Source organism: Cygnus olor, chromosome 2 (assembly GCF_009769625.2).
Source record: "Cygnus olor isolate bCygOlo1 chromosome 2, bCygOlo1.pri.v2, whole genome shotgun sequence".
Classification (NCBI taxonomy): domain Eukaryota; kingdom Metazoa; phylum Chordata; class Aves; order Anseriformes; family Anatidae; genus Cygnus; species Cygnus olor.
Window position 1 is genome coordinate 27,080,949 of NC_049170.1, and position 14,577 is coordinate 27,095,525.

The window sequence follows — 14,577 nt, forward strand, 5'->3', positions numbered from 1 at the left end:
TAGATTTCACTAAACTTGCCTTATACTTTACACTGGTCTTGTGGGTAACTTATCACGCGATGACAAGGTATTGTCCGAAAAGTTTTTAATAAAAAGCCATCACATTTACACAGCGTGGATTAATACAAAGTTATGCAAAACCTCAAAAACAATATGAGCTATTGGCTAGAGCACTGAACTGAGAACCAGGCATGCTTGAAGCTATTGTCCTGTCTCTGCCACTGTCTTACTGGATGATGGGTGTGCAGTACGTCTCAGTTTCTCAAGTTTCCCATCCGTTGAACGGGGATGTAGGACCGGCAGGCAATCCTGATGTAGCTGAAGGCGCATTTTGAAATGCAAGCATGTAAAGCACTCGGTGAGCGTCGAGTATACAAGTACAGGGTACAGTTTATATTGTGGGAACTACTGGCATGAGTTACCAGAAAGAAAGAAAAAAAAATCACCAAATTATAAACCTTACAAAAATCTGATTACAAAGTAGAACAGGGAAATATGGTTTCGGGGCGTTACTTCGGACCACTACAATAACACAACAGTTTTATGTGCATTCATGTATGCGTGTGCGTGTGTGTGTGTGGGCAAACACGTGTGTGCTTGGAGGGGTGTGGGGGTGTACGTATATGTGTACACATATATATAAAAGTAGGTGTATGCGTATATAGGCCCACACTAATGGTTCATGGCGTATCTCTTTTGCTTGCACGATAGCACATGTATCATACAGACAAGAGCTGAGAGGAATCTACAGCACTTTTGGGCAGCAAGAAAAGGGATTTGTGTTTTAGAATCACAAAAGTAAATCTGGACTTTGCTTTACACTTTTTTTCCAATCAATCAGTTGTATTAAGTATTTCCCAGTTCAGTAAATTGAAGAGCTTAGCTCAGGATCAGACCATCATGTATATATATATATATATATATATTTCATGGGATTCAGAGCTTCATATTTTTCTAAGCTGTTGATGGAAAACAACAACAACAACAATAAAACGTTGCTATAAGCAGTTCCACAGGGAGGAAGGAACGGCCCCAAATTTGTGTCGCGAACTGTCCTGCAGTCATTGCCATGACTGAGTTTTCAGGACAATCATATCCCAGTGGATTTCAGAGCAACTTGCATATTAAATGCAGTACTTCCCACGAAGGCTGAAAAGAAGGGGTATTACCCGAAGACCTGCTGAACCAAAGGACTTCAGACTTGCATGGATAATTTTGCCCCGGGCTCTGATGAGGTACAACTATTTTCAAAACACGTTGGAGATGCCTGTGGATTTTAGTGAACTTTGAAATCCAGCTCTTAAATGAGCGGCTTTGTTCCCAGGGCATAACTTTGAAAACAGAATGCAGGAAGACAGTAAATGAGTCAGAGCAAAGCCCTCTGGAAGCTGTGAGGAGCACCATTTGGTATGTGAAACTGAACAACAGAAATGATACAATTCCTCTCCTTTTAAAGAATTTCTGAAATATTGATCCTCTTCAGTACAGCTCATGGTGCTTGTGTTCCTCCATGCATTAAAAAAAATGAAGAAGGATCCCTAGAACACAGTAAGTTTTGCTAGATATTAATTCTGGAATATTTTTAAAGGTGGGCTTCGTTCTGGATATCCATTTCTTCAATGACCTGACATGTGAACCACAGACTGTACCCTAGACCTGGATGGCATTCTCTGGTTTCCCAGCGTGACCCAGGCAAATGTTTGAATTTCAGCACTCACAGAAAAATTGGCAGTCTACAGAAGGCCATTTTCAGCAGAACGTGCAGCAGCACATCGTTGCACCATAAAACACTCTGCTTGGAAGGCTCATTGTCAAGGGTTTTCAAATATATAAGTCATTTTTCTCTATTCTATTAATTACTGTAAAAATGTTATAGTTGATATCTATCAACAAGTGGATCAGGAGAATAAAGGATGCTGTGACACTTTGTAGCTGCTTTGCCCCGTTGGTGGAAAGTCTCCTCATTTTTTCTTTTGAAGAGACCGTGACCATCATACCATCGAACACGTTAGCCTGAAACAGTCAACCTTTTTTTTTTCTGCCCTTGTTTTTGCAGTTGAAGGGCTTTGTTCTTTCCATAGCACCTAGAGCTGCTCCATAGCCTACAAGAACAAACCAACATTCAACCCCTCAGAGTAAAATCAGATCTCAAAGAAGTAGGAAGCAAATAGCACTTTCACAAAACAGTGGGGAGTTTGTGATTACTAACCTGTTTCTCAGTCCAAAAGCTGCTCTTGTGGCACCTTGTAAATAACTTTTGTTTTGGTTTAGGAGAAGCGCAAAGCCGTAACTCACAAAGCAAACAGCAATAAAGTCATTATTAAAATCCATATTTCACAGATGTGATCATTTCAATAGCAAGAAATGTAGCATGTCTTTTGATCGCTACCAATCCTGCCTTCAGGTGATTTGGGGGGGGGGGGGGGGCGGAGGGAGGAACTGATGAAGAGCGATAGCGCTGTTACATGAAACAGGTTCAAGGAACCCTGACTATTTATGCTAAAGCTGCATTTTTTTCATGTGGTATCCTGCAGCTCCCTCCTGAATCTCAACCATCAATACCTGATGTTAAATCAACAAGCCACAAAGGAAAATCCTGGCTACCAAGAAATTAATCTCCAAATACTGCCCGATCCAGCAAATAATACAAATGGGGTGAATAACCATTGTGATACCCCTCAGTCTGCAGCACGGTGATGATTTTTAGGTTAGAGAACAACAAATAGACATGCACAGTGGCAGAACAACACCGTGTTTCACGTTGGATTTCTTTTCCTGCTTCCTTACAACATCAGGAACAGGACAGAGACAAGAAATGCCCATCCAGTGCTTTAAATCAAAGGTGAAGCGTTTCAGTACAAGGTCAGGAAAGCACTCCAGTGCTTGGCCAATGTGTTACGTTGCCCTGCATGAACTGGATGCATGCAGAGCTCTATCAAAGGGCTAGGAAGAGTCTGAGATATGAAAAATGTTTTGCCAATAGCTTATTGTTTATGCCCCAATGCCGAATGCTGCTGGATTATGCATATTTCATTTTAAACAGCAGAAAACGACTGGGATTCTTCAGATGCTACGAGCATTTTATAAGCAAATGCTAAGAGCTTTTTATAAGAAAGCCGTGAAGCTGGAAACCCGCAGCCTCTAAGGAAGCTCACATCTGAACCCTTGCTTTCACGCTGAAGTAAAGCGACAAATCCAAACACCCTCAAAGTGCAACAAAACGCATGTTTGGACTCCACTTTAGCACCTCAGCTCTCATTTCTGTGGCACAGCGCAGCCCCGTGCAGCTGCACCGCCCCTTGCCGATGCGGGCTTCTCGCAGTGGGAGAGCGCGGGCTCTCACGCTTGTGTGACAGGGCTCCTGCTTCACCCCTGGAGTGCAGATCGTCCCAGAAGATACGGGATTTTCAGTTGAGGCTGTTTTACTTGGTGGGGAGAGGGAGGAAAGAGAACACATGTTCCTCCCAGTCCCCTTTGCCACAGTACCGCTGCCAAAACTGCAGCAGCCACACAGAGTGCTGAGGAAACTTTTAAAACTTAATTAGGGAAGAAAGCAAACAAAATAATACTATAGTGTATTTACTTAGAGCTGCAGTGCTGCCAGAGAAACCACATAGCTTGCATTTGTAAGCTATGCTTTTCATATAAAATACATTTAATTAAACCAGGAGACAGGACAACAAGCTTTCTTCTAGCTCTGTTTAAACACATGTTTATGTTGTGTTTTAAATTCCCCTTGGGTTAATGTGGAGCTGGGCTAAAAGCTTACAAGTGATGTCGGCTGGCAAGTTTTATTTCCTGAGTTTGGACTTGGGGGGCCCTGACTGAGCACCATCTGGAGCTCTCAGCACCCACGGAAGCAGCAGTACCAACGGGGGTCACTGGCACTCCCCTCCTGACTTTAGGAGGTTAAACTCTTGTTTTGTGTTCACACGCATGGTCTTTTCCTGCAGATTTCCAAAACAGTTATTTATTTGCCTTGGCCATCTTCTCCCTTGCTCTGTTTCCTCCCCCATTACAACCTTCGACATAACAATTTCTGCGCTCTTTTGTGCTCTTCTGGAAGGAATTTTAATGTATTTGTAGAAGCATCTTTGCAGGGCTTGAAGTTTTACAACGACTTATTAAGGAACCCAGGAAAACAAAGCTTTGCCAACGAATGGTGCACTCTTCATATTGTAGTTGAAATAACAAAACATGCTATTTCAAACTGTAATTATCTGAATTAACAGGAGAATATTGCATATTTCATAGAATTTTAATGCAGTTGAACAAAACGATACACGTGGTAGAATAACCAAATGGATTAATAGTGTACTTGCCAAAAAGACTGTTCATAAAAGGAAAAGACACGCAGTGATTCTAAATATTGGCATTTTAAATTTCTGTTTGAATTTTCAAAAGTAGAAAGATTGTTTTATAACCTAGGCAATCTTTCGCGTGTATACCTTGAATGTTGAGAACAGTAATAGTTTAAGGATGAAAAAGATGAAAACACAGGTTCTTCGCAGTCCGTCACTCTTTCACAAGCACTTACCTGAGAAGCATTAAGCGGCTCTGTGCTCATGGGCAGGACTTGAAGCCTGGCTCTGGACTTCAGAGAGGAGAGCTGCAGAGAGGAAAATGGGAAGATGGAGACCTTGAGGGTCCGAGGGTCCGTGTTTGAGCCTAGCACTCCTCCTTGGGCTTAAAGCGGCCTAAATTTGTCTCACTGCAAAGCTCTGTTCACACACGTTCAAGTAGAAACCTAGTGGAGTTTGGCAGCTAAATTCTCTAAAGATTTCCAATACACTTGGCATCTCTCAGGTCTGCAGGAGGCAAGCAGAGCTTCCTCAGGAACTTCTGCTTTGACTGACAAAAAATGTGTTTTGGATGATACCAATCATATGCTTTGGATAAAAGAACAAGAAATCCTGCAATGAATGAGCAGTTCAGGCGGAAGCTTAACCAAGACAGAATCTTCTTCTAACATCGACGCACCAGTTATTCAATTGACTGAAGTCCAAAACCAGCTGGCTCTGTCTCCCTTTGACAGTCATAGTGTAGTTTATTTATTTCATAAGAAATAATTTCTATTATTTGGTGTCATCCCACTGTGAGACACATACCTGAGTACCTGAGGCCATCCCGATGAGTTACATCAAGTAGCATTTATTACGGCATCTTTTTTCCTCCTTGAAATGGAGCTTTTGAACGCAAAGCATCCCTGTCCCACTCCCTTTGTCGTGCCCTGCTGACCAGCGGGCTGGGCACAGCAGGCACAGCCTGTTTGAGGAACCCTGGCCTCACCTGGGCCAGGCACACAGCGGACAGGCAGTTGCCTCCCCTGCAAACTGCAACCACGGCTGGTATCTTCACCAGCCTGGATTTCTCCAAGTCCTGGGGAAATAACCTGTCTGTTTTCCATGCATACTCACCTGCACGTAAAACTTCTAGGTGGGTTTTGAAGCAGACTGTCCCATGCTAGGACTGATCTCACTCCTGCTGAATCAAGGACAAAGCTCTACTCGACTTTGACAGGGGCAGAGTCACCCCGTGGAACTCCAATTATCAGTAGCTTTTTCTAAGTCATTTATGAAACTATTCATTTTGTAGTTGATTCCCACAAAGAGATAATTTTGCATCTTTATGAGGCACACTGGAAGATGCCGCAAAATATCTAGCAGGCATTTAGCTGTCATAACAGATCTTTGGCTTGGCTTCTGAATCAAAAAAGTCTGTCTTGGTCTGCAATAGCATGCAAAAAGGAACTGTCTTGAATTTATTTGAATATTTAGAGGGCTTATTACAAACTTCACAGCTCTGTAGTAAGAGATGGAATTTTGTTGTGACCTGCACAATGAAAAGATGGGATGCATAGGACAGGACTGTATGGTTATTTTTGATCAGAGCAGGAAATTAAACACCCCAGGGTTTGACATTTAACCTACAGTCTAGAAAAGAAGATTGCAGATTATCCTGTTATTTTAACAGATGACAATATAGTTTCGTTTCATCTGGATTACCAGAGGTTCTGGAAAGGCATATCATGTCATTACACTCTATATTTAATCACTTATTTTGATTCACAAAGAGAACTCTTCTCAGGACGGTCTTGTTAATTTTTAAAATTACAGCAATTATAAGAGCTCAATAAATAGTTCAGCTTCATCTTCTCTAGTCAACACATTACTGATAAAAGCGAAAAATAATCATGGAAAAGTTCCTCTAGTCTTCTTACCCTGGGAGTTGGGACTGTAGCAAACATCACTACTCTGGCAGATTCAGAGGCTCAAAATCTGTCTTCCACTTTTTATTATTGGCTGCTGATACAGAAGCAGCTCAGCACCTGGAGCAGTGGGCTGGGACTTTGCAGCTATGCTGTACTACAACTTGCTTGTGCACCCTTGGAAAAGGCTACTCACGCAGTCCTAGCCATTGAAATAAATATTTGGTCTATTGGCTAAACCACTTTGCCTGGCTTTGTGCTGCCCTGTAGCAGAGCTGGTATCGCCTCCCCAAACCCAAAGGCACTATGGCACAGAGATATGCTGTTGTCTTTGTAGGATCCGCTCCAATTCCAGCGTAACTAACACCGAGCCAGTGCTCATGAGCCCAGCTGGACGCCGAGGAATTCTTTATGGCTTACCTAAATCACAAACCTCAGTAGGGACAAATTGCTTCCACTTGTTTCGGAGGGGCAGGATGTATCGCCTCCCTGAGGTGTCCGTCCTTTGGTGCTAGGAAGTGCTGGAGCCCTGGGGAAGGCAATGCAGATGTCCCAGTGCCCACAGCAAGGTAGGACTACTGTCACTCCTCTCCTGCATGTTAGCTGAAACTGCGGCTGGACCCAAGCTGCTTATGGCATGGGCATGCTGTATACAGATGGCTGAGAGTTCACCGCATGGAGATGTAATGAATATTATATGGAAGATGGGCAAGATGTCTTCTGTTCCTTGCGGACAGAAAGACAAGATGTAAAAAAATAAATAAATTGCAGATTACAGACTTGGCTGAGGTATCCTTGTTAATATTTGAGCCACAAAGCAAGTGTCCAGCAGAGGGCTTAAGCAGGCCACTGAAGGATGAGGACTCCTAAACTCACATGAGACGGATGTAGCAAGGAGAAAGCTGTCAGCGTGTGTAGTGTGAGTACCGGGGTCATTATATGAAAAATATTTAAATGAATTCTGCAGATGAATGCACCCTGAGGTAATTCAGAGGAACTGCACCATTGCAAATACAACTGATGTAACAAGTTAGTTTTTTTTAACTCCGATCTTTCAAAAATGTGAACATCTTGATGGACTCAGGTGTGAACAAAATGCATTAAGTTTAGAAATCCTCCCTAACGGAAATATCTGCAGAAAACGCAGTTTGAGAATATAGCAAAACTGATTGAGGATTAGGCCTGCCCAGAGTACATCAGGGGCACCAGGAGAACTGGAAACTGCCAGTGAGGAAAACTGGAACTGTAAAGAGCTTTCTGCTGCTTCAGCCACTTTTCAGTTAGTTACTGGGAACTTCAGTTTTCCTGCACTGAAGTGCCTGGGAGAATAAATAAACATCAAAAAATGGTAAGGAGTAATAGTTTGTAGTTCACTCTTTTCTGTATTGCTTGGACATAATGACCCAGGCTTTTGACAAGGCAGTATATTTTTATTACATTTCTCAGTATCCTGGGGAAAGCTTAATGCTCCCTGGGCCTATGGAAATGTTTCCTTTTTGTTTTGAAGAGTCAATTATTTGAGCGGCTGGAAGGAGCTTAACAGGATGGAGTGATTAGGCCAGACTATTGTCACTGCTGTTGCTGCCTGATTTTCAACCTTTTTTTTTTTTCTTTTGTCAAAATATCTGTGACTGTTGAAGATTTTTTCCACGTGGGTGGGTTGGATATGATGTTAAACAGCTGAAAAAACCTTATTGCGAACTGCAGAGATGGAGCTTGCTCTGTATGTGGGAGGCAGCAGAAAGTGGGAGCTCGGAGATAACAGCGTGGTGGCACGAAGCCCCTGTCAGCCCCAAGACGGCAGGAGGGCTTCTTACCACAGCTCCTGTCTCCGGCACAAGCCTAATAGCACAGATAGATTTAAGCTGATGAAGCTTGGTTTTAGTGGACTGCTTTATTTGCTCTGAATTCTGCCCAGGTGTAAAACGCAGTTTTCTTCTGGTGGTAACAGAGCTCGAACATGAGGGAAGGGCTCAGAGCTGCGCCAGGCTGGGTATGAGGAGAAATGTCAGTGCCATGAGGGTGGTCACACACCGGGACGGGCTTCCTGGAGAAGCTACCTGGTGGTGCCCCGTGCCTGTCAGTGCCCTGGGGACGTTTGGGCAATGCCCTCGGTGACACGCTTCGGCTTGTGGTCAGCCCTGGAGGGGCCAGGCGATGCTTGTATGCCCCTTCCAGCTGACCTCCTCTAAGCGCCGCCCGTGACTTTCGACTTCCACCATATCCCTCTATTCCTCCTGACACCACAACACCCCTTTATTTATCCGCCCTCCGCCCCCTTCGAGAGCGGCGCTTGCTCCGGCGGCCGGGCCCCGCCCGGCAGGAGTCCGGCAGCAGCCCCGCCTCACGGCCCGGCCGCCTCCGCCGCCATGCCGGGAGGCCCGGCCGGCCCGCGGGGCCTCTACCGCCGGCTGCTGCGGCTGCACCGGGCGCTGCCGCCCGCCCTGCGGGAGCTGGGCGACCGCTACGTGAGGGAGGAGTTCAGGAAGCACAAGGCTGCGGGGCCCGCCGAGGCCCAGCGCTTCCTGCGGGAATGGGAGGCAAGTGCCTGAGGGGCGCCCTGTGGGCAGGGGGCGGCCAGGGCGGCCCCGGGGGGCTGCTTTCCTCGTCCTGTGTGCGTGGAACTGCCTGCACACGGGTGTGTGGCAGCTGGGTCGTCAGCTATATGCATGTAAACATATCTATCAGCTGTATGCATATAAACATGTCATCAGCCACGTGCATATAAACATATAACCAGCTATATATGCGTATAAACGGCAGCCACACAACCGCACGTGTGATTTGCATATAATACGTTGTTATAAATGTGTATATGTAGCTATATAGGCAGCTAATTGTGTAAGTACGGTTAATAAACGTGTAAATAGCTTCCCTGTGAACTTGTAGGTGGTTTTTGAGCAATGTTCTTCGCTTTACAGAGTGGTTCCTAAGGAAGCCTGTACTCGCACCTCGAGTACTGTGTTCAGTTTTGGGCCCCTCACTACAAGAAGGACATGGAGGTGCTCGAGAGAGCCCAGAGAAGGGCGACAAGGCTGGTGAGGGGTCTGGAGAACAAGTCTTAGGAGGAGCGGCTGAGGGAGCTGGGGTTGTTTAGCCTGGAGAAGAGGAGGCTCAGGGGAGACCTGATCGCTCTCTATAGGTACCTTAAAGGAGGCTGTAGAGAGGTGGGGGTTGGTCTATTCTCCCACGTGCCTGGTGACAGGACGAGGGGGAATGGGCTAAAGTTGCGCCAGGGGAGGTTTAGGTTGGATATTAGGAAGAACTTCTTTACTGAAAGGGTTGTTAGGCATTGGAATGGGCTGCCCAGGGAAGTGGTTGAGTTGCCATCCCTGGAGGTCTTTAAAAGACGTTTAGATGTAGTCCTCAGTGATGTGGTTTAGTGGAGGTCTTGTTAGTGTTAGGGCAGAGGTTGGACTAGATGATCTTGGAGGTCTCTTCCAACCTAGACGATTCTGTGATTCTGTGAAGCAAGTCTTGTGTGAGCGCTGCTGCTCGGCTTGCCCCCCACGACGTGAATGGCTGGTTTCGGCAGTGACGGCAAGGCAGATAGTGCCCGTGTAATTGGGATGGGACAGGCTTCATGGGTGCCATAGGAGGGAGGCTCTCGAGGTGCTCCGCCCATGTGCCTCAGCCCTAGCAGGTGCTAGTGCATTCATAGACCCCAACAGGCCTCCCTTCTGCTCTGTCCTGGGGGCTGGTTAGAATGGGCAGTGTGCAGGGCTTCCAGACTGATCAGTTGAAGAGTAACAGGGAGAAATCTGGCCTATCCATCTCTCCTGCTTTTAGCTACAGGGGTAGCTAAAATACAGGGAGCGAAGCAGCGCCGTTAACCTTGCACTGGGGTGTTAGGAACAGGTAGGGAGAGCGCTGCCTGGTTTTCTCTTCAGAGGAAATGAATAAGTATATTTTAATTGCCTCTTACCAACTGATAGATGCTGAAATCGGAAATTTTGTATCATTTTCTCAAATGGCTGGTGCTATTATAATTCTCAGTTGTAGTTTATTTGATATTGCCAAAATATTTCTGCATCACTGCTTCCAATTTTAATGAGCTAAAAAAACAAGTTGTAGGTTACTATTTTCAGTGCTAAAATCTTCTTTGAAATAGTTTTTTTTTTTTTTTTTAAAGGAAGTCAATGTTTAAATTGAAAAAGCTTTAGCCATTTCTGTGAATGTGTTTCTCAAAAGTATGTTAAAAGTAGGTTACAGGGAAAAATGGGAAAAAATAGATTACAAGGAACAGAAATTGAATTTTGAAACCTGGTGTGCAGTGCTATTAGTTACGATATGTTCAGAGAAAGGAAACTAATAACTATTTTGAGTGTGTCAGCATAAAGAACTTTGCTAATATGTCTCTCTTTTAGCAGGATATTATACGATATAGGGAGATATTAGAGTGTAGTTAATGTGGCTCTTCTCATCTTTCCTTTAATCTTCTGGTTTGCTCTTGGATTTTTTTCTCCCCTAAATCATTCTCTCTTTCATGGGGGGAATTTGTAAATCAGACTTTCAGATTTTTGGCCTGTAGTACTCTGCCTCTCACAACATGCTGTGGTTTGCAGCCCCTTGGAGACTTGAACTAGGTAGCTGAGGAAGGTAGCCTGTAGAAGACTTGGTTTAGGTAAGAGAAAGATGCTCTACTTCATGTTGGAGTCCTCTTTCTACCTTTCCTGGGCACCAGGACAGTCTTTTAAAATTTTCATCAGAAATAGACTGGAGGCTCCAGAACAGTTCTTGCAAAACACAGCAGCGTACTTGTGAAGCGCCCAGTTCTTGAAGGGTGTGTGTGTTGTTCACTTAATGATGCTGAAGCTGTAAAATGCTACTTCACATAGATGAACCATTTATGTATTGTTTACAATATTTATTTATTTTTTTATATTTATTGTTTTTATTAAAAAAAAAAAAAAACTCAAAACAAATCACTACCACACTAATGCAAAATGTTGTTTATATTCCATGTTCAGGTTTAACCGTTTTTTGGGGAAAAACAAAGTTACTGCTCAGATAACAGTATTTTGGCATATTGCATGCAAAGCTTTTTTCTTCCTGATTAGCTTGTTCATTAAAGTACACATATGCCTTAATGGATGCACTTCAGCGCTATAAATATTCAATTTCAATTGGAAAAGTTCTTTTCTCGCATCTTTTTTTTTTTTTTTTTTTTGCGTCCATGCTATCTGGTACAAAGTGGCGTGTTGTCTTATGTTACAGAAAAATGGTAGTTACGATTTTATATAAGGATAGGGCATCCTAATGTGTATTCTCCAAAGGACAGACCAAAAGTTGTGGAGAGGATGATTGCACTGACATTTCTTGACTTTGAGGATTCCGATATGATGTGTAATCTTAACAGGGGTACAGTCGTTTTGAATATACTTGCAGGGCACAGAAACACAAGTAGAATGTTAAAGAGAGATTTCTGAGATGAAGCTTAAACAGAAATGGAGAAAAAGAGGTGAAAAGACACACAACTAATCGCCTTAGTGCGTGAATGATTCTAGAACTACTTGTGAATGCCCTAATGTTGCTGCAGTGTCTGTTTCCATTAAAGGAGATGAGAAAGGATCTTTTGTACATAGAGAAAGTGAGGGATTTATTGTTCTGTCCCAGTTGGGCAGGTCACAAATGACATTTTTAATGGGGAATCTAAACTCCCCAGTTTGAATTTACAAAATGGGGAAACTGTTTGAATATTCTTGGAAGAGTTCTTAAGTAAGACTGGTAGAAATAGTCTGCAGGTCCATATAAAGTTATATAATAATAGAACAATACAAAAATTGCATTTTTCCTGTCGTTGCTGTTAGATTAATGCTTTGCCTCTTGAAACCCGCTGAGAAGTAGGAAGGGGAGATGCAAAGAAAACAAGCTTTGTTTTTCAGGAATCATGGTTGTTCAGGTAGATTCAAATTAATTATATAAATTATTAATATACGTTCCTTTCTATTTTCTAAATATTTAATATTTTAATTAAAATAATTGGTACTCATTTACAAGAGGTGGCTGATATAATTAGATTGATAGTGATTATTACCTTGGAATGCTATTGAATTAATGTTGACAGATAGGGTAAGTGAATTCATTCAACAGTCGTCTAAATCGTGTGGTAGCTGATGAGAACGCGTACTTAAGAATAGGTAACATTAAGATAATATTGATTACTTCATTCCAGGTTACAAATGATATGATGTAGACTGCTCAGCTAAGTAATTCAGGTAATCACTTGTTTTACATCATTTAGGTTAATTCTTCTTTTGATTTGGAAATCGGTCATTTCATACTTACCTTGTTTAAAAAGTCTGACCCTGTAGGCTGGAAGGTCTGGACTTTCATGAGATGAGCAGAATCGTCCTGCAGAATTACGTGACATTTTCTCACATCAGAGAGATTGAATAAATTGCCTTTGAAATGCTTTGGCCTCTCTTGACTCAGAAAGCCTTTTTATAAGCTTTCAAATTAACTGCGACTGATTTGGGAGCTGGCATCTGCTGTTGTACGCTTGTAAGAAAGGTGACCGTTTTTCATTCCTGGTAACATATCTAGGCATTATATTGGCAAAATGAAGGTGGAACTGTGTCTTTCTGCCCGGGGAGCTGGTCACTTAGCCTCTCAAGAATGGCTAATTTTTCTGGTCAGTATGATATCAGATGTGATAAAAATAATTATCATTCGTCAATTTGTTTTCAACTGCCCTCGCCACTTGCAGTGTTTGGTTGGCCGGGATGATTTGTGGCACGGTCCCATAATGTCTCCCAGGACACAGCTGTCATGATGCGTCCCTTTCTGTTGGTGGTTGGGTATACTGAATGTTTTGCATCTTAATTCTTTCAGCTAGCGTGATTCTCCCTCCCCCTTTTTTATCTGTGTTAAGCCTCCGGCACTCAAAAATACGTTGAGAAGTTGAAAAGAGAATTTGAAGGGCAAATATCCAAAGTTGGGTGGGTGGATGAGGAAGCTGTGGCCAGTACAGGAATCAGACTGGGACAGGAGTGGGACATGTGGGTTGCCTTTTCAGCAGATTTATAGGTTGCGTTAAGTCTGAAACTGCTGCTAACTTTCTGTATTCTAAGTTTCCGTGAAGCACATTATATAAGTGATCTTTTTTTTTGCCTGACAAAGAAATACATTTTTTGGGGGAAGTGAAATACGACTGTAAGGTTTTTGCCATTTTATGACTTTAATAAAAACTGTGAAATAGGGTTTAAGAGTGGTATTTCATTGTAACATTACCGGATACGTTGGAATTTGCTTTTAGTGATTTTTGTGGCTATCTGGATGAAAACCTTCTTATAAAGAGTAAATTCCTACTGAGACTTACGTATTTAGCCCCCACTTAGGGTGTTCAATGGGTCTTAATTTGTAAGCGCTAAATTGGAGACAATTTCCTTGATTTTCTCTGATATTTCTCAAAAAGCAGGAAGGAACTTCTCACTTTTCTGAGAGCTGGGTAGTTATGGCTGGGCGGGATTCAGATACAGCTGGATGCAGGGAATCGGCCTTGCCCTGCTGCCGGGGGTGTCCTGCTCCAGTGTCAGATGCCCCTTGGGTGCAGCACCCGTGATTTGGTGAGTTCCCTGAGCCAGCTTTCATGTGCAAAGCTCCCTTGACCACAACCAAAACCCCAAATCCCTTATAACGGAATTTCATGGTAATGCGTCCTTTTGATACCATGGCTTTACTCTCATCCTTTCAGTCCTCCTTCCAACGTAGGTTTAGAAGCAGGAGTGGGGACCTGCTCCCTTCCCGTGGAAGCTGCAGACAGCCTGGGAGCTGGACACGGCAAGAAGCAACATCTGAGTCATTGGGGTCTCATCAGACAGCCATGGCTGCCAGTCACTTCAGGTTATACTCCTTGCGCATGCCATTCACCTTAGGTTATAATAAATCAATTGTGATGTGAACGCCACTGAAGTGATGGAACTTTATAGAAATACATGGTGTGCAAGTAGTTTTATAAATTTCAGATGACTTTATCATGTATAAAGCGTATAGCTTGCCTTCGATATTTAAAGTGTGGCATTAATTAAACTCAAACTGTACAGCAATTTTTATTAATTATAGCTTAAGAGTGAAGAGTTGAAATTGCTGTATGAGCAGATTGAATCTCTAGTATGCTCGCTCTTTGAGAAATCAGCAAGGCATGCTTACATTAATGCTTTCAGATTCAAGGACATCAGAGGAAATTCTGTGTATGCCTGCTCGTGGACACTTTTTAAATGAATACAGCTTTGTGAAAGTCAGCATGTGATTAGATCTCTAAATAAGAAACTAGCAATAATGTCAGACCCCGTAGAAACACAACCAGCAATGACATTTGCAGAATTGTTGTTTTAAAAAGTAATTCAGGTTTCCATCTAGTGGCTGTA

At 43.1% G+C, this 14,577-nt stretch overlaps 1 protein-coding gene and 2 long non-coding RNA genes across 3 annotated transcripts in view; 2 read left to right on the plus strand and 1 right to left on the minus strand.

Annotated features, from left to right (window-relative positions):
* LOC121065365 lies at positions 1-8,556 on the minus strand. Its single transcript, XR_005817012.1, has 3 exons — positions 5,418-8,556; positions 4,538-4,609; positions 1-408 (listed from the first exon to the last, which is right to left on the minus strand). It is a non-coding gene; the product is annotated as an uncharacterized LOC121065365 (long non-coding RNA).
* SDHAF3 (succinate dehydrogenase complex assembly factor 3) overlaps positions 8,542-14,577 on the plus strand; it is a 27,510-nt gene continuing 21,474 nt past the window's right edge. The window contains exon 1 of the mRNA XM_040548165.1: positions 8,542-8,748. Within this exon, the coding sequence (XP_040404099.1) occupies positions 8,578-8,748 (171 nt within the window). The 5' untranslated portion in view covers positions 8,542-8,577. The remainder of the gene's footprint in view (positions 8,749-14,577) is intronic.
* Positions 11,632-14,577, plus strand: part of LOC121065364 — an 8,639-nt gene continuing 5,693 nt past the window's right edge. The window contains exons 1-4 of the long non-coding RNA XR_005817011.1: positions 11,632-12,426; positions 12,523-12,721; positions 13,629-13,776; positions 13,905-14,053. This is a non-coding gene — a long non-coding RNA (uncharacterized LOC121065364). The remainder of the gene's footprint in view (positions 12,427-12,522; positions 12,722-13,628; positions 13,777-13,904; positions 14,054-14,577) is intronic.